We start from the raw sequence: 26,221 nt of genomic DNA on the forward strand, positions 1-26,221 counted from the left end.
ATGACGTATACATGTAGTGTTTTGTACTTCCTTAATTTGTATTTGAAACAATCTTTTTTCCACAGAATAAGCCAAAATATCCAAATTCGGACACCGCGTGCTTAGTCCACGTACTGCCCGCGAAATGCGAAATGTGAGGTTGGGTAATGTTCACAAATTTGAATATACAGATTGTTTATTTTGAACTCTTTTTAATGGAGATTATTTTAATTGCTAATAAAATTCTGCAACATGAGTATGTCAACAGATTTGGAGTGTCGTCAACGGTTTTTGAGATACAGAGGGGTTGATTCCTGGTGAAGTGTTTTGGATTTTATTTTTCATCCGATTACATGAGATTTGTTTCATTGTTAACTCATTTGGATCCTTTTCAGTAATGTCAAAGGATTTTACATAGTTCATATTGTTATATAGTTAAAAGGGGGAAAACACTGAAAATCACACTTTGCCACACTATTTCAATTTAGACGTGTTCGTCTCTTTAAAGAAAAAGTTAAATGCATTAACCGTGTCCAAATCCTTACTGTGTCCACCTTATTACTGTGTCCACAATCTTTGTTTCAACACTTTCCCAATTGTTCTGCGATTTCGCTGGCATCTTCTAGTAATTATAATTCGGAATACTTTGCTTGCTTGTGACAATGGTGTTCGACAAGGAGAACACTTATCACCTTTTCCATTTTCTTTACTTTTGATTGACTCAAAAAAAATGTGTGCGTTAGTATATTTAAGGACTTAACAGAACTATGCAAGAGAATTAGAAATATATCTATTTTTTTTAATATATTGTGTCGAGTACTCGAAAACCAGTCCCGAAGAACCTTTGTTCATTTATAAAAAAATATATAAACACATGCGTTTGTCCTCCTGACTAAAGACTTTTTTGAAACCTCTCTCTCTTGTTTTGTATATCTTGTAAAGTTATTATTGTCATCTCTTTACTGATGTCATGCATTGACTTTATGAGGATAGAGATATAGATTTAGAGGTCATAATTATACCGGTATGGATGATTGGTTTGATTGATTTGTTGATTGATTAATATTTAACGCCACTTTCAACACTTTCATGCTATTTCGTGGGGGTGAGTTTATATTGGTGGAGGAAGCCGAAGTTCTAGAGAGACCACCCGGCCTTCGTTTGGAAAACTGACAATTATGGTCAATTAAGATAGTAGTCGAGCTTACCTGCCACATGCGGTATTCGAACTCACACACCTAAGTGTCCACAGACTAGTGATACAATAATTAGACTATTCACACCACTCAACCAGCGAGTGCCCATCTCTTTCATCCGAAATTGTTTAAAGGAGATATGGAATGAACTTCAACTCGGTGTATTTCATTTGCTTTCAGCTTTTTATTATGTTTTCGTGCATATATTTCACAACTTCAATATACATGTAGATGGTTATGGATGGATGCTTGATGGGCAAATTGATAAGCATATTCGTACAAGAACATGTTACAGCTATTTTCCTAATGTATGTAGTTTCAAGGTTTAGTTGGCTTGCTTTCTTTGTTTATATAAATGTTTGTTCACGCATTCAATAACATCATACAAGCTGAAACCCAGCCTATCTGTTGAATTGTAAAACTTGATTAAAATGCATGAGCAAACAGTTATAAAAACAATGCAATCAAGCCAATCAAACCTTTAAACTACATGCATTAGGAAAATAGCCGTAATGTGATATGAATATTAACCCTGCTTTGTACAAGACCGACACCCTGAGCCTTATTTTTAACATGCTAGTTCACAAGTTAACTTTCCGAAGGAAGGCATGTCACCTTACCCAGCCAATTCTTCTGATTCCGAGCCGACCAGCTTTTGCTCTTATTCCTTAATTTCGCGTGCTTACATGTAGCAGGGAAGCAGCAAATATCAATTTGAAAGTCTTTGGATTTGACCCGACCGAGGATCGAACCCATGACCACTTCCACTCTATGAGAACATGTTACCACGAATGCACCACAACATGTAGTAACCCGCAATATAAAAGGTTTTGTGGGAAGCCGCTCAATTTTTTTTTTGCAGAGGGGGGGGGGGGGACATTTTTGGTAAATGTTTCTTGATTTCTTGAAAGAGATTTTATATTTTCAGAAGGGAAGCGAAATAATTTTTCTCTAATTTTTGTGCTATTTTCACATTTCCTGACCGGTGTGAGAAAAATATTTCTCCTCACTAGTGAAAATCTGTTCTCGGCAAATGATTAGTCGAAATTTGATTATGACGTCAAAATGTTTTGTTTTCTTCTCAATTTTCCTATTGTGACGTCATGAAAAAAGGCGATCTTGCCTGATGACGTCGCATATAAAGAGCACAATTTTCTGAAAATCTTTGAAAAAGAACGATAAAAAGCATTAGAGAAACAGATTCCGACACTATAACTCGTGTATTACGATATTTCTCCACTCTCGACAGTTAAATTTTATTATTTAAAGGGCTCGGCAAGCCTCGCGCTTTAAATAATAAAATTTAACTGTCTCGAGTGGAGAAATATCGTAATACACTTGTTGCAGTGTAAGAATCTATATGTTTCCATTTAAAATCAGAGAAAAATTAAACAATAATGAAATTAAAAAAAAATAACCATGTTCTTTTTTGTTTTTGTTTTATTAAAGTCCATCAAGGAAATGCACGTGATCCTACCCACACTACAGTCTGTGTCCAACAAATGATTAATATTGTACATCTGTCTTAGCTTTGGTTACAAGGATCTGACAAGACTTCGTTTTACTTTCTGTCCTGGTATATATTACATCAGCCAATGACATTTTAGCCTTCATATGTTTGAAGGTATGGATCAATCCGACAAAACTAGAGAATCCAATGATCTTGAATTGAGCGTTTTCAGATCGGCGTAAGCAAAGCTTGAACACACAATACCTGTAATCTGATCAGATTGGTTCCTAAATGAACTTAAACTCTGCATTTATTTATTGTTTACTGAGACCTGTTGTTCTCTTACAGATAGAGAGTTGTGTTTTGAATTTTTTAAAGTGAAGATTTGCAGTAGCGGCTTTTAATATTTTGAGCTTATCCCGGAACTATAATAGATAAAAAATAGTGCAATGTGTGTGAGTATGCTCTATAATGAAGGTCCTTTTGGGCAATTTTGGCTCTTCAGAGTTTTGTTGTTTAATTGGTTATTATCTTGATAACTTATCTATAGAAAAACTCGTATAGACAAGAACAGATATAATCAAAGTAATGATGTACTGATCATCGGATGACCTCAAATTCTTGTGGATGGAAAAACAAATCATATCTGTACCTGAAAGTAATGATGAATAAATGATTGTGAATTCAACGTCACCGTAATAATTATTATATTGTAGTGATACAAATTATATATTATTAATCTGTGATCAAGAAAAAATATTTTTATGAGTATTCATTGAAGAAATAAATTAATAATTAAAATGTCAATTGTTCTTGAGAGGTCTTTCCTTTTTGTAATGTAAAATACATGTTCCAATAGTCGTAGAATGCATTGAAAAGCTCTCAAACACACATAAAACCGTTAAAATATGACAAAAACAACAAATTCGCTTTTTAGGACATGACCTTGACTTTTGACCTTGTGACCTTTGTAAAGGTCATTGCTCCACAATGTCATTATAAAAGACCCCATGGGTCTAGGACCTTTGGTTCAAGAGTTAAAGCTAATTTTGTCTTTTCAGAAACCGTTAACGGGGGTTATGCTCCTTAAGGGTATGTCAAAGCTCTTCGATCAAACTGTAAAAAAGTTGCGCCTTAGTCAACTCAACATTTTTCACTATTTACTATTTCTGTAAGTATAATCGTTTTTGAGATATCCAATAAAAAGTTGAAAGGTCAAAGGTCAAGGTCAACCTTAAAAAGCTAGAAAACACACTAAAAATCCTTAATATAAGGTTAAAAACACTAAATTCTCTATCTGGGACATGACCTTGACCTTTGACCTTTTGACCTTTGTCAAGGTCATTAGTCCCCAATGTGATTGCTGAAGACCCCATGGGTCTAGGACCTTTAGTTATATAGTAAAAGCTGATTTTGTCTTTTCAGAAACCTAAAACAGGGGTTATGCCCCTTACAAAAAGGTCAAATCTCTTCGGTCAAAATGTAACAAAGTTGCGCCGTAATGACCCAAACATTTTCCACTATTTAAAACTTCTGCAAGTTTAATGGTTGCTGAGATTATCCGGTAACAAGGTGTTAGGTCAAAGGTCAAGGTCAACATACACATTTGACCTTGAGGTATTTTTCAAAGTCACATGAATTGATGATGAATGGTGAAGATCCTAGGTGTCTACGACTTACGGTTTCTGAGTTTGGGTGGCCAACCGACACCGGTTAATTTTAATAGGGGCATAACCCTACCAATGAGTTGTTGAATCCTTTCGATCCAAATGTGACGAAGAACCGGGGTCTGGTCCTGAACAAATTTCACCCTTTGTTTTTTTTTCTACCTATTACGGTTACGGTGTTGGAACGGTAACAAGGTTTTTGGGTTTCGGAGGGATTACTCCGAACCGACAAAATATTTCGACTCACAGGGTGAGTTCCAGATAGGTATTCATGACACCGATACAAAGTGTGAACATGAAAGCGACACGTCTTACGGTTAAGGCTGCTAACTTCGTCAAAGTTTGGCGGAAGAATAATAATAAACAGAAGAAATACAGTAAGGTCTTTCCCTTTAGAAAAAGGAAAGACCTTAACAAGCGATCAGGAATGTTATTTTGCACTCTATAATGTCCGTATTCATAACTCGGCTACCAGTCAAAAACGAAAGCTACGTAAGTAATAATTATGGTAATTTTCTTTAATTGGGGATGGGGACGTGTGAGGAAACAGTGGATTTTTTCGTTTTTTTTCTAATGTCTACACCTTGAAAAAGGAAAAAAACAGTCAATAAATACTCCTTTTCCAAAGACCCACAAATTTTAACCCCCTCCCCTTCTCCCCCCCCCCCCAAAAAAAAAGGCAACACCTAACAATTACACACAAACGCGCATACACACATTTTCAATAGTTTTGTTCGAAATAACAAAAAAAAAAAAAAAAAAAAAATCGTATTAAGTTCCTAAATGCATTCATATAAGATTAAAATATTGCGCCAGTAGTGGATCTAGAACTTCAAGTGTGGAAGTTGTTTGCGACTTCAGGAACTTAATTTGGATTTGCCGGTTATGGTCTCAATAATATTTACCACACCTTCATTCGATATTAGCTTCAGATGAACAATTTTCTGCTATTGAAATTGTTGAAACTAAGGATTCAGGTTTTAACAATTGAGGCGAGCGGAACGAGGCGTAAAAAATGATGCCTACGGATTTTGAAGACATCACCATAACATTATACCGCAAATCTATAGCTATATTAAATTGAATGCACCTTTCCATTAAACAAAATATGAAATTAAAGGCCCCTTTTATTTCTTCCTATCCCCCCTTTTTGGGGTCACAAACGACTGGTCCCTTACATGAGCAATTACTCTATCAAAGTCTGATTTTTTACCATTCTTTTGTGTCTATCTTGAGAATTTATAAAAGGAAACTCGAACAGCTAAAATAATCAGCAAGGGAAAATTTACATTAATGTACATACTAGAAATTCGTGTTTTAACTTCTTATAGATTTTTTATGGTGTACATAAATAGACAAATTTAATGCCCTCCCTTGTTAAAATGAGCATAGAGCATGAAATGAAAGAATTATTTCTTGAATTTAATAATTTTAACCGTATGTTCATTATTGCAGACTCCGTATGTTTATTAATTTAGACCAGTCGATTAAAACAAAACGTTACAATTCATATATTTTGACAATTTCCAAACAATATCAGATGTGAGTTTTTCACATCTTAAAGCGAGGTATTAACATGCCAAGGTTTATCTCTTTTTAAATCTCAACCATTTCCCAAACAACAGCTAAAAAATTGAGCCTGATTAATTGTTACTCCCTCAGAAGCAGATCGGAATCAGTTATGAAGTAGTGAGTAATAGTAATCATGTTCATTGACCATCAGGACGATGAATGCACATCATCATAATGATGTTTCGACATCATCATAATGATGTTCTGACACCATATAAAGATGTTGATAAAGGCAACAGTAGTATACCGCTGTTCAAAACTCATAAATCCATGGACAAAAAACAAAATCGGGGTAACAAACTAAAATTGAGGGAACGCAATAAATACAAGAGGAGAACAACGACACAACATTAAAATGTAACACACACAGAAACGGACTAAGCATTAGACAAAAGTCTATGAGAATAACAAATATAACATCAAAACCAAATACATGAATTCGAGATAAACCTGATTTTGAAACTGGTTTTGTGGCACGCCAAACCTCACACTTTAATGGCAATGTTAAATATAACATTAAAATGACAACATAATATTACAGGACTACAATACAAATAAATAGGAGAACGTATTAGAAAAAGAAACACATGAATAATAGATAACAAAAGGCATCAGGTTTAAAATTCAATGCGCCAAAAACGCGCCTCGTCCACACAAGACTTACCAGTGACGCCCAGATTTAAAAGTTCGAAAGTAAAAAAAAGTACAAAAATGTACAGCACTGAGGATCAAAAGTTGGAAAAGGTTGTCCAAATACGGCTAGGACTTTCTGCTTGGGATAAGTCAAAACTCATAAATCCGAACCACACCCTATGATGTTACATTGTCATAATATAATGACCTTACCACATCATATAACGATGTTAGCATATAACATAAGGATAAGTTCACATCATATAAAGAAGTTTGCACGTTATATAAAGACATTTGTACATGATATAAGATAATTTGCATATCATATAAGACCATTTGCACATCATATAAGATTATGTGCACATCATATAAGATAATGTGCACATCATATAAGATAATGTGCACATCATATAATATAATTTGCACATCAGATAATGTCAAATTGTCATCATATAAAGGTAATTGCATATCGTATAAAGGTGATTGCACATCACATAATGCCGTTTCTACATCGTATAAGGAAAACATCACATAATATAAGGACTAAATCACATACCATTATGGGATAATGGAGAAAGCACATCATATTATGAATTGTGGACATGATATAAAGATGTTTGCACCGCATATAAATGTGTTTGATGGCATAAAAGGACAACTGCACATCATATAATGATAAGTGTACATCATATAAGGACAAATTGACATCACATAATGACAAGTGTACAAAGTATAATCTACAAATAATTCAAGATGATGATCAAAATTGTCGATTGACCCCTTAAGGAATTATGGCTCTTAATAGTCAATCTTTAATAATTGTTCGTAAATTTTTGTAATCTTTCAAAACTCTTCACTTCTGAAACTTCCTTGCAAGTTTAATCACACTTAGCCTCAATAGTTATCTAGTTTTAAAAATTCATCCGATGACCCCGTCTGCCAACCAACATAGCCGACATGGCTGAAATAAATTTAAGGGGTAAAATGCAGTTTTTGCATGTTTAAGGTGGCTCGTGGGTACAAAAATTTTAGCAAAAAATTAAACCTCTATTTTTTCATTACAAATTTTATTTATTACACTATTAGTTGTTACTTTATGATATGGTACAAAAAACAACCCAAAAAAATGATTTGGTTTGGCCCCAGATGACTTTAAAAATTGAAAAAGCTCCAAATTATCTCCCTTTGGTGCAAAAATGCCATTTTTTGGCCTTAAATTTGAAATATCTTTTTTAACTCATCGGTGACCTATATTTTTTTATTATTGTTTTCAAATAAGCTGTACATAAACTAAATAATTGTAAAATTTAAGCGATTTCTTATATTAGGTTATTTTTTTATTTCGATATTTCCTCTTTTTCTTCTATTAGTTCAACAGAAAAAAAGGACATTAACAAAAATGTATGCTTCTTCCAGAGGCAGATTTTAGCTTATATGAACGGTGACCCCATTTTTTTATTTCATTTTTCTTTTAAGTATATGATAAAGTTCATTCATGAAAAAATATAGCGAAATCCTATATTAGAAAAAAAAAATTATTTATACCCAGGAGCCCCTTAACCCCGCCACATTCTGTATGTATGTCTCTGTCACTAGTCAGGAGCCGGTAACTCAGTGATGGCGTTATTGATCATGTGTTACATATTTGTTTTTCGTTCATTTTTTTGTACACAATTTAGGCCGTTGGTTTTCTCGTTTGAATTGTTTTATATTTGTCATTTTGTGGCCTTTTATAGCTGACGTATGGGCTTTGCTTTGTTGAAGGCCATACGATGACCTATAGTTGTTAATTTATGTGCCATGTGATCTCTTGTAGAAAGTTGTCACATTGGTAATCATACCACATCTTCTTTTATGTATTTGGATTATATATCTGAAACCAAACCATTTAGCGAAAATTGTCCTGGATATAAATGCTCATTAGGTTTAGATCCATCTGCACTGAAATTTGCAGACCAATCAGATAACCCGTTGTTGTGTTGCTGTCCCTGAATTGGTAATTTAAGGCAATTTTGCAGTTTGTGGTTATTATCTTGAATACTATGACAGATATAGATAAACTGAAAACAGCAAAGTGTTCAGCAAAGAAAGATCTGCAAATAATATAATATGTTCAAAATTGTCGATTGACCCTTTAAGGAGTTATAGTCCTTATTAGTCAATTTTTAACATTTGTTCGTAAATTTTGTGTAATCTTTCACAACAATTTTCTCCTCTGAAACTTTTTAATTTTAAACACATTTGTCCACAATCATCATTGAGGTATCTAGTTAAAACAAATGTGCTTGATGCCTCCGTCTGCCAACCAAGATGGCCAACATGGCTATACAGAATAGAGGAGATAAAATGCAAGTTTTATCTATTATTTTGAAAACAAACTTTAATAAAAAGAGAACATCTGACCAGGTAAAAATGTTCAGATTGTTGAGCTCAACCAATTGTCCATACATGTATAAACTGTCAGGATTTCTGGGACCGAAAGGTTAATTAATATTAACTTTGACGTACAATCACGCCTTTTTACGGTTGTTTTTAGCAGAAATAGCTTTTTTATCAGTTACCAATATAAATTAAAAGGGTTGTTCGATGATCCTTTGTCAAGGAAATGATCAATTCAATAGATCACAAAACTTCAATGAAATAAACTATCCATGTTTTCTGTTTTACATTTAGATGGTTATAAACCATAGAATATAACGTTCTTCAAAATTTGATTTGATTGGATTAAAAAAAAGACGATACGGACTGTAAATGATTCTTAATTTTTTAATCTGTAATCAGATCAAACTTTGGCAATAAGGAACCATCCATGACACTAACAATATTGTAAACTTACAAAAGCCTACACAATCGAAGTCCAACGAATGACTGAGCCATACACTATAATCTAAACAAAATAAAAAAAAAATCAAAATGAGAATATGCATTATTTATTGTTCATAATTTAGATTCATCTATCTAGACTTTGCGGATCATCATGGTTGTTCCTTTTAATGAGTATTGATAGCCCTTCCAGGTTTTCCAATTGACGCCATCAGCAAATGAATCATGATTTCCTTTCAGATAGAGGCCATTAAGGTTGCTAAAGTGACAATCATTATACCACCAAGCACCCTTAAACACCACTGCACATTCCCCGTCCCATTTGTCGTTTTCCTTATCTTTTGTGGAGAATTTCTGTCCGTTCTGAAAAGCCATCGAATCTCCTGTAAATATATGTAGTATATTGCAATAGGAATTTAAATACTCAAGTTATATCCAAATGCATAACAACGATGTCATTATAAATATTGTTGCTAGCATTCGATTTAAAGGTTGCACTTTGTAAATACAGCTGTTTCTCAAAACACGCCTCTTTTGTGTAGACTTAAAATATTCATAGATAACTAGCTTTGTTTACATACTGGTTTCCAGTTCTGATCTGTAGGTTGCATCTCATAGAGACATAACTTAAGAATGTTACCGGTAAATATACATGTGACTATTGCTTATATTGAAATCTGTGGAAACTCTACAGTCGAAGTAGGAATAATTTTGAAATTAAGTGTTAGTTTAAACTTTTGAAGTTCAGAGCCTATAAACGTTGAAAATATGACGCACAACCCTATGTTTTGACCTTTGAAAAAAATAGTAGTGCATTTGCACTTTCCATTCTAGGAAATGATGTTTTTCAAAACTTCATAGTTAAAGTGGTACAGTTTTAGCCGCAAAGAGAGTTCCTTTAAACATGACATTTGTTGCAATAAATGAACCGAAATTTCCGTTGAAATATCGAATGTTTGTGTCTATCCTTTATCAATTTGATATTATACTATAGCATTTTGATACTTTATCAATATATGTGTTTCTATTTCATGAATTAGCATACTGAGATTCAGTTAAGATACCATTGAAAAAATTCTAAAACCAAGATCTTACCCATGAGGGCGTTGATTTGTTACATTGTATGAAAAACGATACTGTGCGCAACAGATTGATTATAAAAAGAGGAAAACAAGGGGTTCACGCATCAAGGAGAATTTTTGGAATAAGGAGATAAAGAAGTAGATGAATACTTTAACCGTTCTATTTACAATGAATAAATATTTTTATCATATACTTAGCATTGATATGATAGCTTTTGCATATGTGTAATGAGCAGAACTACACAAGCTATAATTTACCACCCGGGCTGATAACCCATATCAGGTGCATATCGTGCACAAAACCCATAATAGTGCCTCTCGTGCAAGTTACTTTCGGTGTTTTCGGTATCGGTTGTTTACTTTTCCATTGTGACGTCAGATATTTTTTATGACGACGTCAATATTTACGGTAACTTTTGTGGGATAGTTTAGTACTTGCTAACAAATGCCATTAACAATTATGAATCGGTTTATAGTACAACAAACATGGAGTAATAATGATCATACAACTACCAAATTGTTTCAATGTTTCAAAAATGTTACCATACACATATATGGAGGGAGTGATGCTGTTGTTGGACAATTATAGTATATTGGATTCATAATTTAACTTCTTTATAAATTTTTTGACTGTTTTAGTTATTTCATTTGTTTATTTGCCGTACATAAAACTATTGTCGGAAGTATATGATAAAGCGATTAATACATGGCCTTTTCCATATCAGCCTGGGTATCATCCCTCGACCCATTTCAGCACCTCCACTCCGTCTCGGGATGATACCCAGGCTGATATGGAAAAGGCCATGTATTAATCGCATAATACATGTAATATTTCGGGTTGAAATAAAACGTGCATTTCGAAGAATTTATTTGTTTGCAAATAATGTATTTATTATAAAAATCGGGAAATGTGGCAAACGACACAAAAGGAACTATTTAATTGCAATATAGATTTTATTCAGGGTTTTAAATTTCTGTGTCATTTTACGTCTCTTATTGAGACTTCTCATAGGTAATCATACTACCTCTTCTTTTTTATATTTCCCCTTTATCAAAGTTTAAAGAGTCAAAGAAGAAAATAAATAAAGATAAGGGCTGACAATAGAATCCAACATTTAGAGGGTTATAATTTATATAAAAAAAATCTTACCTGCATCACCAAAATAACCACTAACACTCAAAATATAACCAGAACTTTCACTACCAATGCTGAAGTTGTCATAAAGCGCATACTTTTGGTTATTTTCAAAGTCTTCCATATCAATCCTCAATCTGTAGTGTCCTTGAGAGGTCAGCAGATGCAGATGATCGTTACCTGATGGAAATTTAAATTGAAAGCAACTAAAATTTATACTATAGGTGAGGCCCATAATGGGGATGCCCAAGTAATCACATAACTATAAACTGTGTGCCTATATAATCACAAGAAAATCAAACAATAAGAAATACAGTCATAGATTATCAAATAATTATGACATGTTTGGTTTGGTAATCCAATAATCACTATTAAAACGGCCAAGTTATCACATAATAAAAAAAAAACACGAGAAGGCTCATAGGAGCAGGAAGGTGTGGTTTCTCAGTAGCCGCGAACATACTTTGATCAGGTATTATTTGTCGTTGTTTAATTTCTATCGTTATACTCATAGCATTACATTTCTTCAAAAGGCTCTTGTTGCTGATCTTATTTGGCCAACATATTCTGATGATCTTTCTTAGGCAGCTAGAATGGAAAGCATCTACTTTTTGAAGTTCACTCACTAAACCACACGCCAAGTTTCTGAACTATGCAGTAGGACAATTCTCAGTTGGTCCTTAAACTGGTTGAACTTAGTCTTGGAAATGTTGCACGTCCCTAAGATAGTCTTGGCTTTATATCATTCTCTGTCCCATCATCTTTACTTATGATGCTTCCAAGGTCAGTGAAATCTTCAACATTGTCCACTGGCAGATCATTAATTGTTATTGGTGTTGTGCTTCTAGTGTTTATGGAAATTACCTTTGTCTTCTTGACATTGACATTCAGATCAGTTTGCTTTGAATATTTGTTAAGTATGTTGGTCTTCTCTTGTAGGTGTTAAGTAGTTGTTGATAATATTGCTAAATCAATGTCTTCTAGCTGGTTAAACATGATCCACTTGATACCCCTTTTCTTGTCTGATGTGGTATTTCTTTTCTGCATTCAAAGCTGTTATAGAAGGCTTTTCTAAGCGTCAAAATGTTAGGTAGAATTCCATATGATTTTAACAATTTTCCAAAGAATTATGGATACTGTCAAAATTAATATAAAGCGGTGTATTCCATTCAATGCACTGCTCGATGATGTTCCTCAGAGTGAAAATTTGGTCAATGCATCCTGTCTTTTTTTAAAGCCTGCTTGTTCTTCTCTAAGATATTCCTCCATAATTTTATCAATTCTTTTTAGAAGAATTTTGCAAAATATCCTACTAGGGACAGAAAGTAAATGTAATCCCTCTCCAGTTGTCACATTTGCGTAGATTGACTTCTTTGGTAATTTCACAATCAGGCCTTTTTTCCAGTTTGATGGAATGTCCTCTTCTTCCCAGATGACAAGGAAAAGATTGTGGAGTACTTTGGATAATGTATCTAAGTCTGCCTTTAACATCTCTGCGTGGATGGAATCAATGCCTGGTATTTGTTGTATATTATATAGTTATTACAGTACTGATCTTATTGGATATTCTTTTATGCATGCTTAATTAATCTAGTGATCGGGACTAAAATTAAAAAGGGTAGAGATAAAAAAAAAACTAGCTTAGTCCTGACACAATTTGCATGCTGGTGTCCCAGGTCAGGAACCTTGTCATAGGTTGTCAGGATTTCAATGCAGAAAAAGAAACACATACAAAGCGCGGTTCCTTTGTGGTTTTATGTGTTTTTTTGTTGTTGATTTTGTGAATGAACTGATTTTGTGGCATTGATGGATGCCCCATATCCTCTGTTTTCCCATTGATGGATGCCCCATATCCTTTGTTTTCCCATTGATGGATGCCCCATATCCTCTGTTTTCTCATTGATGGATGCCCCATATCCTCTGTTTTCTCATTGATGGATGTCCCATATCCTTTGTTTTCCTATTGATGGATGTCCCATATCCTTTGTTTTTTTTCATTGTATTTGACGTTTGAAAACAGATTTGAAGTAAGTCTGTTATAAGTTTATAGTATATAAATAAGGAAACTAAACAAAAACAGAAAAAGGGTCCATGTCCTTGTTTTCTAGATTCATGTAAAATAATTCCTTCTAGATTTGTCATACATGTGACATTGACGCCTTTTTATCAATTACTAGGAAATATTATCAAGGATTTTATAAGATTTTCAAATATAGCTTTTGAAAACAATATGTAATGAAATTATAAAAAGAAAAGTAGGGGTTGGTGGACAAAATTTTTAATAGCGCTGTGTAGGTAAAACCCGAGGATTCCGAATATCTGACAAAAACACAAAAACAAGACTAGCCAACATCCTTAATAAGTTTGTATATATACAAAGATAAAAAAAGCCACAAAGAACAATTTGATAACTTTCTGAATAAAAGTATTGTATCGGATACACCATTGATGGCCTGATGAAATCCTAACACATCTCACTTATATGTAAAAGTATGTATTACCCAACCAAAATTCTCGACTCTGGTCACCAAATCCTTGCTTATAAGCGTTCCATTCTCTATAGAATGTTATTTCTCCGTTCATTCTACGTTGAAAAATCTGAAAATAACAAATATGCTCATTTAGTCGTACAATTCATTTGAAATAGCAATGCCAAGAAAATATAATATCTCTTGAATACTCAGTCTTTAAAGGGTTTATTGAAAAAAGCAAAAATCTACAATGATAGGAAAAATGATAAATAGAAAAAAAGAAGAATTAGAAATTATATTTTTTAGATACTAGTATTAATGATAAAACATAACTCGCTATATGCAAAATTTTTCATAGGTCGGTGAAATATATTTACTCTTAGTTTATATACAAATTTTTTAACTAAAATTTCTAACCGTATAGTAAGCCGATTTAATTTTAGTTAATTCAATATATCATTAACCCATTTATTTGATTTTACCCATCTAGTATTCATTTCAAACTCACAGTCCAGCCCCCGCCATGTTTCTCCATTTCACAGAAAACCTTGAAACAAGAAATTTTATCAGGAAAGACCTTGTAAATCCCACTTTCAGTTGATTTGTCCATGTCATCACAGTCAGTTGGTCTTTTTACTGAAAGTAAAATATATATGTTTGAATACTCATAACGGTTTGTCCCAATATTACTTGAGGCATATCACTAAAAACTGCTCAGAGTCTGAATTGACCAGTTTTTGTGCTCGACCAGTAAAATCGAGCACATTTTTTTCTCGACTAGTCTAGACATTGTCTCGACTGTACTTAACTGTACTTAAGTGTACTCGACTAAGTCTCGACTTTACTTAATTAGTCTGATTCAGTACTTGATGTTCGTTGTGGAGTCTGAAATGGTCTTGACCAAGGCTCGACCTGTCTCGACCTGTCTTGACTAGTCTCGACCTGTCTCGACTAGTCTCGACTAAGTCTCAAACAGTCGCGACCTGTCTCGACTAGTATTGACTTTCAAATTTAGTTTTGACTGGTGAAAATATCAGCCCATCTAACTAAGTTAAATATTGATCTCACAAAATTCAAGCTTATTTGGCAGTTTGATTTATTGCAGTAAAATGAAATTTAATTTTACAATAGGTAAAAATAAAAATTATTAAATAAATTCAGATCTATATATTATATCTAACATAGCTGCATAGTTTGATGAAAATCCTAGTTAATTTGAAAAAGTTATTAAAAAAATTAAAGTGCACTATCTCTATTTTGTTCGAACTGCAAATTCTAGCTTTTTTGGCCTAGATTAATTTAATTCTTAAATTTGACAGCAATACAACAAAAAAAAAAAAAAAAAAAAATGACCTGGGATTCAGTAAGCTTAATATATATCTAAGTAAAATAAATATTTAATTTAGTTAGATGGGCTGATTTACACCAGTCAAAACTAAATTGGAAGGTCAAGACTAGTCGAGACAGGTTGAGACTGAGTCAAGACTAGTCGAGACAGGTCGAGACTAGTCAAGACAGGTCGAGACAGGTCGAGCCTTGGTCAAGACCATTACAGACTACACAAAGACCATCAAGTACTGAATCAGACTAATTAAGTAAAGTCGAGACATAGTGGAGCACACTTAAGTACAGTTGAGACAATGCCGAGACTAGTCGAGTAAATGTGTGCTCGATTTTACTGGTCGAGCACAAAACTGGTCAATTCAGACTCTGGGCTGTTTGTAGTGTATGCTGCAATAAATTATTCAATTTATTATTTTGTAATCTTACATCAAAGACGATATATATCAAATTACCAAAGAAATTGCTCTATATCAAGAAAGTTTTAGTTTTCAAATACTGGTTCTTTATAACATTAACTGTATTTTTGTTCAATCCCATTGATGCTTTTCAACAATTAGTCAAATGCCTTTGTATGTCAATAAAGCAAATATATATATCTTACTATTATTATTATGTAATTACTTATTTATCAACGTCTTTAATATAAACATAGTATCAGTTGTCCTGTTGTTTTCTCTGAAACCATACCCGAGGATTAAAACAGGGGATCTACAGAGCAGTAAAAATAAATCTAGTAGTTTCTGTGAAAATTGGCAACTTTTTTCTTAATATAAATAAAACTTAAACCCCGAGTAAAGTGCCAAATACTACCAAAAGTGTAGTTTCATTTCTCAACTACTGGTAGTATGATAACAAATGTATTAGAAAATAAGTTCTTATGAACTGTTATAAAGAGCAACGGTAACCTTATTTCAAGTCTAGAAGACCCATCAAAAAAAAGCAAGAAAAGTCATGTTTGCTGTTAAAGCCAATGTAACTTTTTTGGTAAATGTTCCAATACAAATTTCCTACTAATCTATTTTGATAAAAAAGTTCAAGCAGCTTTAATTTTAACTCGGGGATATCCTCTTTGATAGCTATTTTAAACAGGATACGATTCTAAGATAAGATCTACAGCTGATCGAAATAATAAAATGAATTAATTTGATTTATTAATAAAACTCCTTCAAAAAAGGGTTAAAATTATATTTTGAATTTTTTTCTGGACACAAGAAAAACTGCTTCAAATATAGCAGTCCAAGGTAGGAAGACTTCTCCATGAAGATTTTATTTTGTTCGCAGTTTCTATCTTACCCAGCAAGACTGATTTTTTTTTAAATCAGTGACCGCCGTTGATAGTAATCTTGGATTTATTTCTCGTGTATAATTCAGAGTTTTAGTATGACGTCGATTATCACTGAGCTAGTCTACATATTAGTCCATTCGCTGCATTGAAGACCTATTGGTGGCCTTCGGTTGTTGTCTGCTCTATGGTCGGGTTATTGTCTCTTTGACATATTCCCCATTTCCATTCTGAATTTTATTATTGGAATTAATAGTTAATAGCGAATACTTATTGTATATTTTTGTTCAGAGTATACATTAAAACGCGAAAAATAATTGAAATGAATAGAAAACAAAAACATTTAACAAATTTTGGGAAAAAAGGTGGATTGCTAAAAAAGCATTGCCTGTCCCCAGTACCGATGTGTTAACGATGTTTTCTCAATAATAAAATAATTAAAAAAAAAACATACCTAATAGTCAGCTATAAAAGATATCAAATGAAAAAAAATTAAACATTTAAAAGGAGAAAACTAACAACTTAATCTATACAATACAACGTACGAAAACAACAAATGAAGACGGACATGAACAAACGAAAACCACCGAATTACAGGCTCTTGACTTTGGACAGGCATATTCAGAATCCGGCGGAGGTAAACATGCTTGTAACGCTTATATATTCCATAACTTTAGACAGTAGAGTTACAGCACAACATAAGAACAAACTAAAAAAAAATAGTTGCAAATTATCAATGATTATCGACTTACATGTAACCCTATTAGAAGTGTAACCATTATAGCTTAAATAGAGAAGTTATTTAGAAAAATCTGAATTTGGGTCACAAGTTTAAGTCAATGTAAGTTACTAACCTGAACTTTAAAAAGTGTATAATGAATTGATTGATGTTTGCTCATTGTCAAGTAGCAAATATTTTATGCATGTTCAGGTTTCATTACTCATTCCCAAAAACTGCTGAATATGATGAGTTCATATTTGATAACCTGCTTGATAGTGATGAACTACGCTGTATGAACATTTTTGTATCTGTCACTCATATATCCGTTTCCTGTTTGCTTATACATATATTTTAATGTGTTAAATAAACTAAAAATTTTTTTGACTTTATGAGGGTTGCTAGCCTATAAAGCGGCATATAACGGAACCTTGTGTTACATGTATATTAAGGTATATAGGAAATTTTCTTCTGATACAAGTGCCTGTGTCAACCAAATAAAATCACAAAATTAGTAGAAAAAAGCGCCATCAGACGAAGATCAACAGTATTGTACGATTATCTACTATTTGTAGGCACAATAATATGGGATAAATATTTTGGTGCCAGTTTGTGTTTTATTTTATACATTAATAATGATTTGTGTTAATGTATTCTCTTAGTAACGGGAATAATTTCAGAATCCTTAAATAGTTAAATAGATGGTTTACGAATATCGTGTGCGTTTAAAATAATTCTAGCGATATCGTAGCTACTTCAAATAAAACATAATCATGGTAACTTGGTAAAAATATTGATGCATGTAACGTTTTATTGCTAAGAAACCATGTCAAATGATTGGAAAATAGAAACGATAAGTTATAGGGTTTGCCGTTTGTCCTTTAAATACAGCTCCGACAATTTAACTGCCAATTAAAAAAAAAAACTGATTACGATATCCAGAGAGACTCATAGGGATTTCAAAAAAAAATAAAACAAAATCTGAAGTCTGCAATCAGAATAATATTCTGTCAATAATTTAAAAAAAAAGCTTCTTTGCAACGTTCTAATCATACATACCATAGAATTCCTCACTTATTCGGATGAGAACTGCGTTTTGCCATTTTTCTGTCGTTGGGATACAGTCGGTATCTAATATGCATTGTTTTATGGAATTATCATAACTTGCTGTGACACAATCTATATCGCTTGTACAAAGGCTGGCACAAGCTACGGAAGAATCCGTTCTAGTTGTAATTGTTGAATTACTTAAAACGATCCTTTTTCCCGCTTCTACAGTAAGTTTCTTTTTATTTTTAATTTCAGTTATTCCATAGCATATTGGGTTTATTAAAACGACACCATAAAAAAGTATGGTGAGAAACAAGCAGCTCTTTTCCATACGTCTTTGAGGAAGGATACAGTATATATTGTCTTATCCAGTATGACGTAGCAGCTTCTAAGATACAACATCCGGGCATCACTGTAGTTGACGCCTTTCCATCGATTCGCTAATCACCGTCAGTATACCTGAGGGGAACACTTATTGGCATTAAAATTTATCAGATGAAAACGGTTGTGAAACATATTCTATCTTTGAAAAATTTAAATCTGAATTAACTGTTAAAACAGCTTCATTAATAATTGATACATCAATTATAACTCACACAAAACATGGATTCCTCATGTTCAAAACTTATGTGCTGGTTCATGTTCAATCAGATCTTTATTAGAGCTGACTACACGATGTTGTATGTTTTGATACTAGTTAACCGTATTTGTAAAAGAATATTGTGAACAGATTTAACACAGTGTCACAGAACAAATTGATAAGAAAAGCAGGGTTCTATAAACATGAAGCATCAAAACTGTGTACATTTCCGATCGCGCGCTTGCATAAAATGCTTTTTTTATGGTTTGTTTTTCGAAAATAATAACGCTCCCTCGTAAAACATTTTTTCAACTGCGAAATAAAGAATATATACATTTTTTGTAACTTAAAAAAACCCAAAACTTGAGAACTTTCATAAATCTAATAAGAACCCGAGTGTACATTTTATGCGATATTTCTGTAGCATAAACAGTTTATTTCACGCAGGTTTTGTTTATAATTTCTATTGGGTATTTCATTCCTAATAACACGATAACTGAGATTTTTTTTGAAATAATATTAAAACATGGAGGAAAGATAAAATATTGAATGAATGAATGAATATTGTGTCTATGAAAGCATAAATAACATGCTATTGCAATAGATAAACAAGTATATACAATGTGACAAAACAACAGATAGCCGAGAACAATACATAATATAATTAAAAACCAATTGTTCAGAGAACAATTGAAGGTCTTTCCACCAGTTAATATCTATTTTGATATTAAAATATATAAAATCAGTCTAAAATGTCAGTTCATATGGCTTTATGATGTATAGATATGAATTTAAAGCAAAGGTCAAAATCTAGAACGTCAAATTAACCTATGACCTTGACCTCAATTTCAAGGTCACAAACTGAGGATTTCAAATCAAAAGACCCTAGTCTCTAATATGTATGGTTAATAAGTTATATCACTTTAAACATAATTAAAGATATGATAGGGGCTAAAACTCCCATTCATTGTTTACGCACCCTTTCAACTAAAATTATTTAGTTACAACATGTCCCAACTAACAATTTATACAAAATAATTTGTCGATATCTTATAAGGTTAATGAAAATGAGTGAAAATATGACAAATTCAAAAATTAGAATATGACCTTGACCTTTGACCTTGACCTAATTTTCATTTTTTTGGACCAAGGACCTCAAATCAAAAGATCCTAGGTCTCTATCACTTATGGTGTTCCAGTTTAAAATACATTTTAAAATTTCAAATACAAAAAGGGAAATAACTCTCATATGGAGCGTTCATATTGCTTCGGTCGAAATTGGACAAATCATGCGAAGGATATAACGAGCAATTTTATAAAATAAATTTGTCGTAATCTTTTACGGTTGCGAAGGAGATGTGAGCACAAAGAAAACAGTGTTTGGGGAGATAACTCCTACAAAGAAAAGTATTCGGTTACGCAGGGTAAATTTCAAAAGCGCATAAACTGTTCGATATCATATACCAAATATCTAAGCGACATATTGTGAAACACAATAGGTCTTTCCACAGAAAAGTGGAAAGACCTAATAAAGGTACTAATTAACTAAAAATGTATGATCCTATTTTCCAAGCATATTTCAGATGTTACACCGTTTAGTTGTGAATGATTTCGATTTGGCTTGAAGTAAATGAGCAAGTATGAATTTATTTGCCCAAGAACAATAATATTTGGCAAAAATTAATGTCCGTTAATAAAAATATTTTAAGTCGATAATCATACAAGAACAAGTAAAAAAAACCAGACTTCTATTTATATGATAAACCACTTTTATTATAGCTCACATGGCAAAGTGGTTTTTTCTCATCACCTGGCGTCCGTCGCCCGTCGTCGTCTTCTCTGAACGAATAGTTCAAATTTATCCAAATCTGACCACAATCTTCATTAGGGTATCTTGTTTTAAAAATACGTCTAGAAAGAGATAAACTTAACAAACAAAAACGATTTTCAATCCAAGATCAATAAAACAGATTTTTATCATGAATTTTATTCTTATCTACACTATTGGAGATTGTCCTCAAATTGATATTAACATATACCAAGTTGAGCGACACAGGTTCTTTAGAGCCTCTAGTTGTATTGAATTTGGCATCTCTTAAAAGCGGATTAATATCTTTTTGTTTTTCTTTGGTAAGAAATATGATTCCAACATCAACTTTTCGAAATACAGTTTTTTTCTGTTATTAGCAATTCATATTCTTTTTCAAGACTAGTCTACTTTTTGAACTGAAACAAAAGAAAGATTATTTTTTGATTGCACTTGCGAACCGTTCAAATTGGTATTGTATATCTAATAACACGGTTAGTGCGATTCCTTTTGAAGCGATAATAAAACATGGAGACAGATACAAACAGGCATGCTTCTAAGATTAATAGGGGGAAAGAAAGTTTTTGTTGCTGTCATAAGCAATACATATTTTCCTAATTAGAATATATTCTACATTCCTTGCTATGAAACAAAAGAAAGCTTATATTTTGGATTGAACTGTGGAACTTGTGAATTAACTTTGAAACAGATAGACGCAATTCTTGGTATTACAGAACTTTGTCCTATATAATTATTACAGTTCAATATATAATTCAGTTAACTCCTATATACAATATATATTAACATCAATAATGGTTGAAATTGTCCTAAGAGATACAATCGTGTATAATTGGTATACAAATAGTAGCTATACTTCCTTCATATAATAGTCTCTAATGGTTAATGTAATTGAATAGACCCCAAGGCAATTAAAAAAAACCCCAAATACTTAAACTATACATATGCAGTCAAGTTTATATCCATGTCCGTATCTTTAACGTGTCAAAAAACAAAACAAAAACAAATAACAAAACATTGTTGTTTGAAATATAAATGAACATATCGGTAGTATATTCCTATGATGACTACCACAAGAAAATCTGAATTAAGGATGTGTCGCAGGAAAAATAAGACACCAATATATCGTCGACTCCGGTGAAGAATAAGTCACCATAAACCCAAAAGACTAGTCGTGGTAATAAGTATGGGCCATTTCTGCATTAATTGAATCGTCCAATTGCAATATACTTTATTATATAAATCTGCAAGTATACAAATTGTAAACCAAGTTTGTTCCAATAAATATGAACAATATATTTGACTGAAATATTTGCATGCAACGGAGCTTTATTCTGGCCTTAACTTACATACCAAAATGCGGCTTTCAAGCCATACTGAATTCTATATATTTGAAATGCTAAAGTAACTTTTTAAACATGGCTAAAAGAATAAATAAAGTTACAAGTACCTGCAATGGTGACTTTAGTCTTCCGCCCTCCTGATTGTAATAATGAACAGTGACTAACTCGATCGAATAGTGAAGGTATATTAGTATATATATGGTTAATATTGCCGTGCTTTGAGTTCATGCATAACTCATGCCATTTGAATATAAATATATATCATTTAAATAATAATAAAGAATCGCTTTAACTTTCTATTGTACTAATTTAAATATTCAGTGCGTAATATAAAGCAAAACATAGCGTACAAATTATAGTTTATTTCAAAATACGCAGCTAAAAACTATTGTCGTCAAACGTCAAGAAACATGAATACGAAAAATGAATATGATATGAATGGGAAACATATAACACTGAAAACACAAATAATATGAAATGCTTAATAATGAAACAAAATGGAGAAATATATCCGGTGACAGATGTACTTAAATGAATTGTAAAAAGCATATAAAAAGCACATTATCAAAACATGAAAGACAAAAATTCTCAATTTTTCCGTAGCGCAATACAAGATCGATGTGATGAGCCTCAAAAATCAAAGAGTTACTTGAATAGCTGCAGAGGAAAAAATTCTAGAGGGGAGAAGAGAGAACACAAAAAAAGTAGAAAGTGGTATTCAACAATTTATGCAAGGTCAATAAAACATATGTTTTGGACATGTTTTTGAATGGGCTTTGCAGGAGGACTCACGGGTCTACAAAACTCTTTTATACATAACCAATAATAGCACTTCGATCTGAAAATGGGATGGTTTTATAATGCCACGTGTGAGATCAAAACTTATGGAGAACGAAGATTCGACAAAAAGGCAGCCGTTCTATGAAAAGATTTTCCAAGTGATCTATGAAACATCCATTCTGTGAACTTTATAAGAAAAACCTGAAAACTCATTTATTCAGACAAGCTTTTTCATAGTTCCTACAATATTTCTATACCATTGTAATTTCAAATGTTTCAGCAAATATGTTTTAATTTATAACTTACTTTTATTTGTACGGTCTAAATTTCTCCTTAAGTTTACCATGACAATTTTATATAAAATTAATTGTTTATCATTAAGTTTAGAAGTATAGTTTTTTTGACAGTTTATTTTACATCTGTTTGTTTTATGATTTTATAACATGTTTTTTTTTAAATTTTATTGACAATACTTCTATGTAAATGAATATATTATATTGAAGAAGAGGGACGAAAGATACCAAAGGGACAGTCAAACTCACATATCTTAAACAAACTGACAACGCCATGGCTAAAAATGAAAAAGACAAACATACAACAGCACACACGACACAACATAGAAAACTAAAGAATAAACAACACGAACCCCACCAAAAAACTAGGGATGATCTCAGGTGCTCCGGAAGGGTAAGCAGATCCTGCTCCACATGTGGCACCCGTCGTGTTGCTTATGTGATAACAAATCCGGTAAATAGTCTAATTCGGTAGGTCATATTCATGAAAGGGAAGGGGATTGTAGTTATGACGTAAGGAACATATCCGATATCATTTGTGAAACGGTTATTCCATAACAGTCAACCAACTCGTGATGGCGTCCGTAAAATTTACGACGGGATGATTTCAACTTCACCATTTGGAACTCTTGGTTTAATAGCTTCCTTATGAGCAGCAACCCTCTATCAAGAAAATCATGATAGGAAATGCAAGCACGGGAATATCGTATCAATTGGGAGATATATACCCCGTATTGCAGGTGCTGCTGGAATATTGCTACTTAGAAATGGAAAGTTCACAATTGGAAAGCTGAAATCATCTCTTTTGTCGTAAAGTTTTATTTTCAACCAAGCCCTCATTGTCAATTTCTAGATGTAATCAAGATATGAGGCCGACTTAACTGTATCTGTATTATCCTTTATCTCTAGCTCGACTGGATAGATGCGTTCCACATAGTCACCAAATTTTGAATTATTTAGTGAAAGAACATCATCTATATAGCGAAAAGTAGAGTTAAAGGATACTGCTAACTTCTTATCTTTCTTCCTAAGAAGTTCCTGCATGAAATCAGCCTCATAATAATAAAGAAACAAGTCGGCAAGTAGAGGGGCACAGTTTGTTCCCATTGGAATGCCGACAGTCTGTTGAAAAACACATCCTCCGAACGTAACAAATATGTCAATCAAGAAATCAAGCATCTTGATAATATCAGTTTCAGAGAATTTTTTGTTCGAATCAGAGTGATCCTTTACAAAGTAGGATTTATCCCTCCCTAAGACAAAATACTTGTATCTACGTTGGCCATTCTTTTTTACGAAGCAAAGCAATACCAACTTTTTCAATTTGTCTTTTAGTTTGGAATGTGGAATACTAGTGTAAAGAGAAGAAAAGTCAAATGTTTTAATACTGTTACAAGATGAAAGAGAGTTAGATTGTATGTACTCTAAAAGATCTTTGGAATTTTTAAGTATCCACATCTGATTCACGCCCCCTCTAGAATAGGCAGTTTCACAATAACTTTGAAGCCCGCCTTTGATTGCTGATAAAAGAGATGTTAATAATTTAGAAAGAGGTTTCGTGGGGCACTTGGAAGACCCAGCTGCAATATACCGTTGTTTGTAAAGACACTTATGTAGTTTAGGTATCCAATACAATGATGGCAGATCCAGTTCTTCATTTTTGGTTGAAATTCCAAAGGAACACAGAACAGACCTATGATTATCCAGGATTTCCTCTTTGGTAAGTGTCGTGAGGGTATATGTTGAGTTTCCAAGTGAATTGTCATCAATCGTTTATCAAGCAGTTAATGTAATGAGTTTTACACACAAAAACGATGTTGTTTGGGGCTTTATCTGCGGGGACAACAACATATTTGACATGGAGGTGGGATAGGTGTTTTGCAACATTTGGGTCTTTAGAGATTGACGTAGCATGGGCATTGATAGACCCATTCAGTTTCCTAATTCTGATTTGTATCAACGACCTCACTGCCTTAATCCATTCGTGAAGAATGTCTACGTCTTCCTTCTCTCGTAGCCTATTACCTGGCATAATCCTCAACTGAATCCATCAAAATTTTAAAATTGTATTTCCAATTAATGGATTTAGGCTCACGATATTTTGGACCTTTCGATAACACATTTCGTAGAGAAGTGTTATTAACAATGTTGAGGTCACCGGTAATAACATGGCCAGCAGGATTATATGTTTATTGGGAATAGCACAAGTGCAATCAGGAGGTTTAGACTTGAAGTCGTCAATATCGAGATCCTGCAAAACGTGTTTGTAATTGAAAATTTTAGTTGCAATAGGTTTGGTATAGGTATAAGAAATGATTGGTACAGACTGGTCTTTGAAATAAGGAGGTATTTTCGATTGAACTAATTTATGATGAAGGATATTGCCTAAGTTGATGCCATCGATACCTTTGTTGGCAAAGGAAAGATTTTCTCTTTTTCATCTTTTCCAATGCGGACTGGCTTGAAAAGTCTGACTTGCAATATCCGAAATTATAGCTGTAATTTTGTATTGGTTTGAATGAGGGTTTGTGACAGTGGATTCCAAACATAAATTGAACAGAGAATGAAGTTTTAAAAGGGGTAATGAATAAAGTTTCGTGCGAATGTAATGAATACCTAACGGCTTTTGTATAAATAGCAGCAAGTCATTAATAGATACATCATGCAGAGAAGGTGATGTATAATGACGATGACCATGACTAAGTCTACGTCGAGGAGTCGAGTTGAAAATATTCATCACATTCACCGAGTTATACGAAGGACTAGATAGAATACCTATACCATCAATTTTGTCATTGCAACCATAAGGTGTCGCAGTTCCCAATTGTCTTATCCAGTAGTCCTCTTTTTGTCTACGGAGAGTCGTTGAAAGATTAGGATTGTTAGAGCTATGGTATATCTTTTCGATAATGCGAACTGTCATGGAAACGATGGAATGATTGGGCTGATTGAAATGCTGGTATAGAATGTCGTTAGCATTGAGGTTAATGTCTGATCT

General features: G+C 33.0%; 1 protein-coding gene across 1 annotated transcript; it reads right to left on the reverse strand.

Moving 5' to 3' along the window:
• Positions 1-9,455: 9,455 nt before the first annotated feature.
• Positions 9,456-14,636, reverse strand: LOC139492316 (ryncolin-4-like). The gene is made up of 4 exons (XM_071280532.1): positions 14,517-14,636; positions 14,039-14,135; positions 11,553-11,717; positions 9,456-9,703 (listed from the first exon to the last, which is right to left on the reverse strand). The coding sequence occupies exons 1-4, from the start codon at positions 14,616-14,618 to the stop codon at positions 9,456-9,458; spliced, it is 612 nt and encodes a 203-aa protein (XP_071136633.1). The 5' UTR covers positions 14,619-14,636.
• Positions 14,637-26,221: the final 11,585 nt, after the last annotated feature.

Source organism: Mytilus edulis, chromosome 10 (genome assembly GCF_963676685.1).
Source record: "Mytilus edulis chromosome 10, xbMytEdul2.2, whole genome shotgun sequence".
Classification (NCBI taxonomy): domain Eukaryota; kingdom Metazoa; phylum Mollusca; class Bivalvia; order Mytilida; family Mytilidae; genus Mytilus; species Mytilus edulis.

Excerpts from the sequence above, each read along its gene's own strand:
- LOC139492316 (XM_071280532.1), bottom strand. The coding sequence starts at position 14,618 with ATGGACAAATCAACTGAAAGTGGGATTTACAAGGTCTTTCCTGATAAA. Across the intron at positions 14,136-14,516 it reads AACATGGCGGGGGCTGGACT|ATTTTTCAACGTAGAATGAA; the intron begins GTGAGTTTGAAA and ends TGTTATTTTCAG. Across the intron at positions 9,704-11,552 it reads TGGTTATTTTGGTGATGCAG|GAGATTCGATGGCTTTTCAG; the intron begins GTAAGATTTTTT and ends ATATATTTACAG.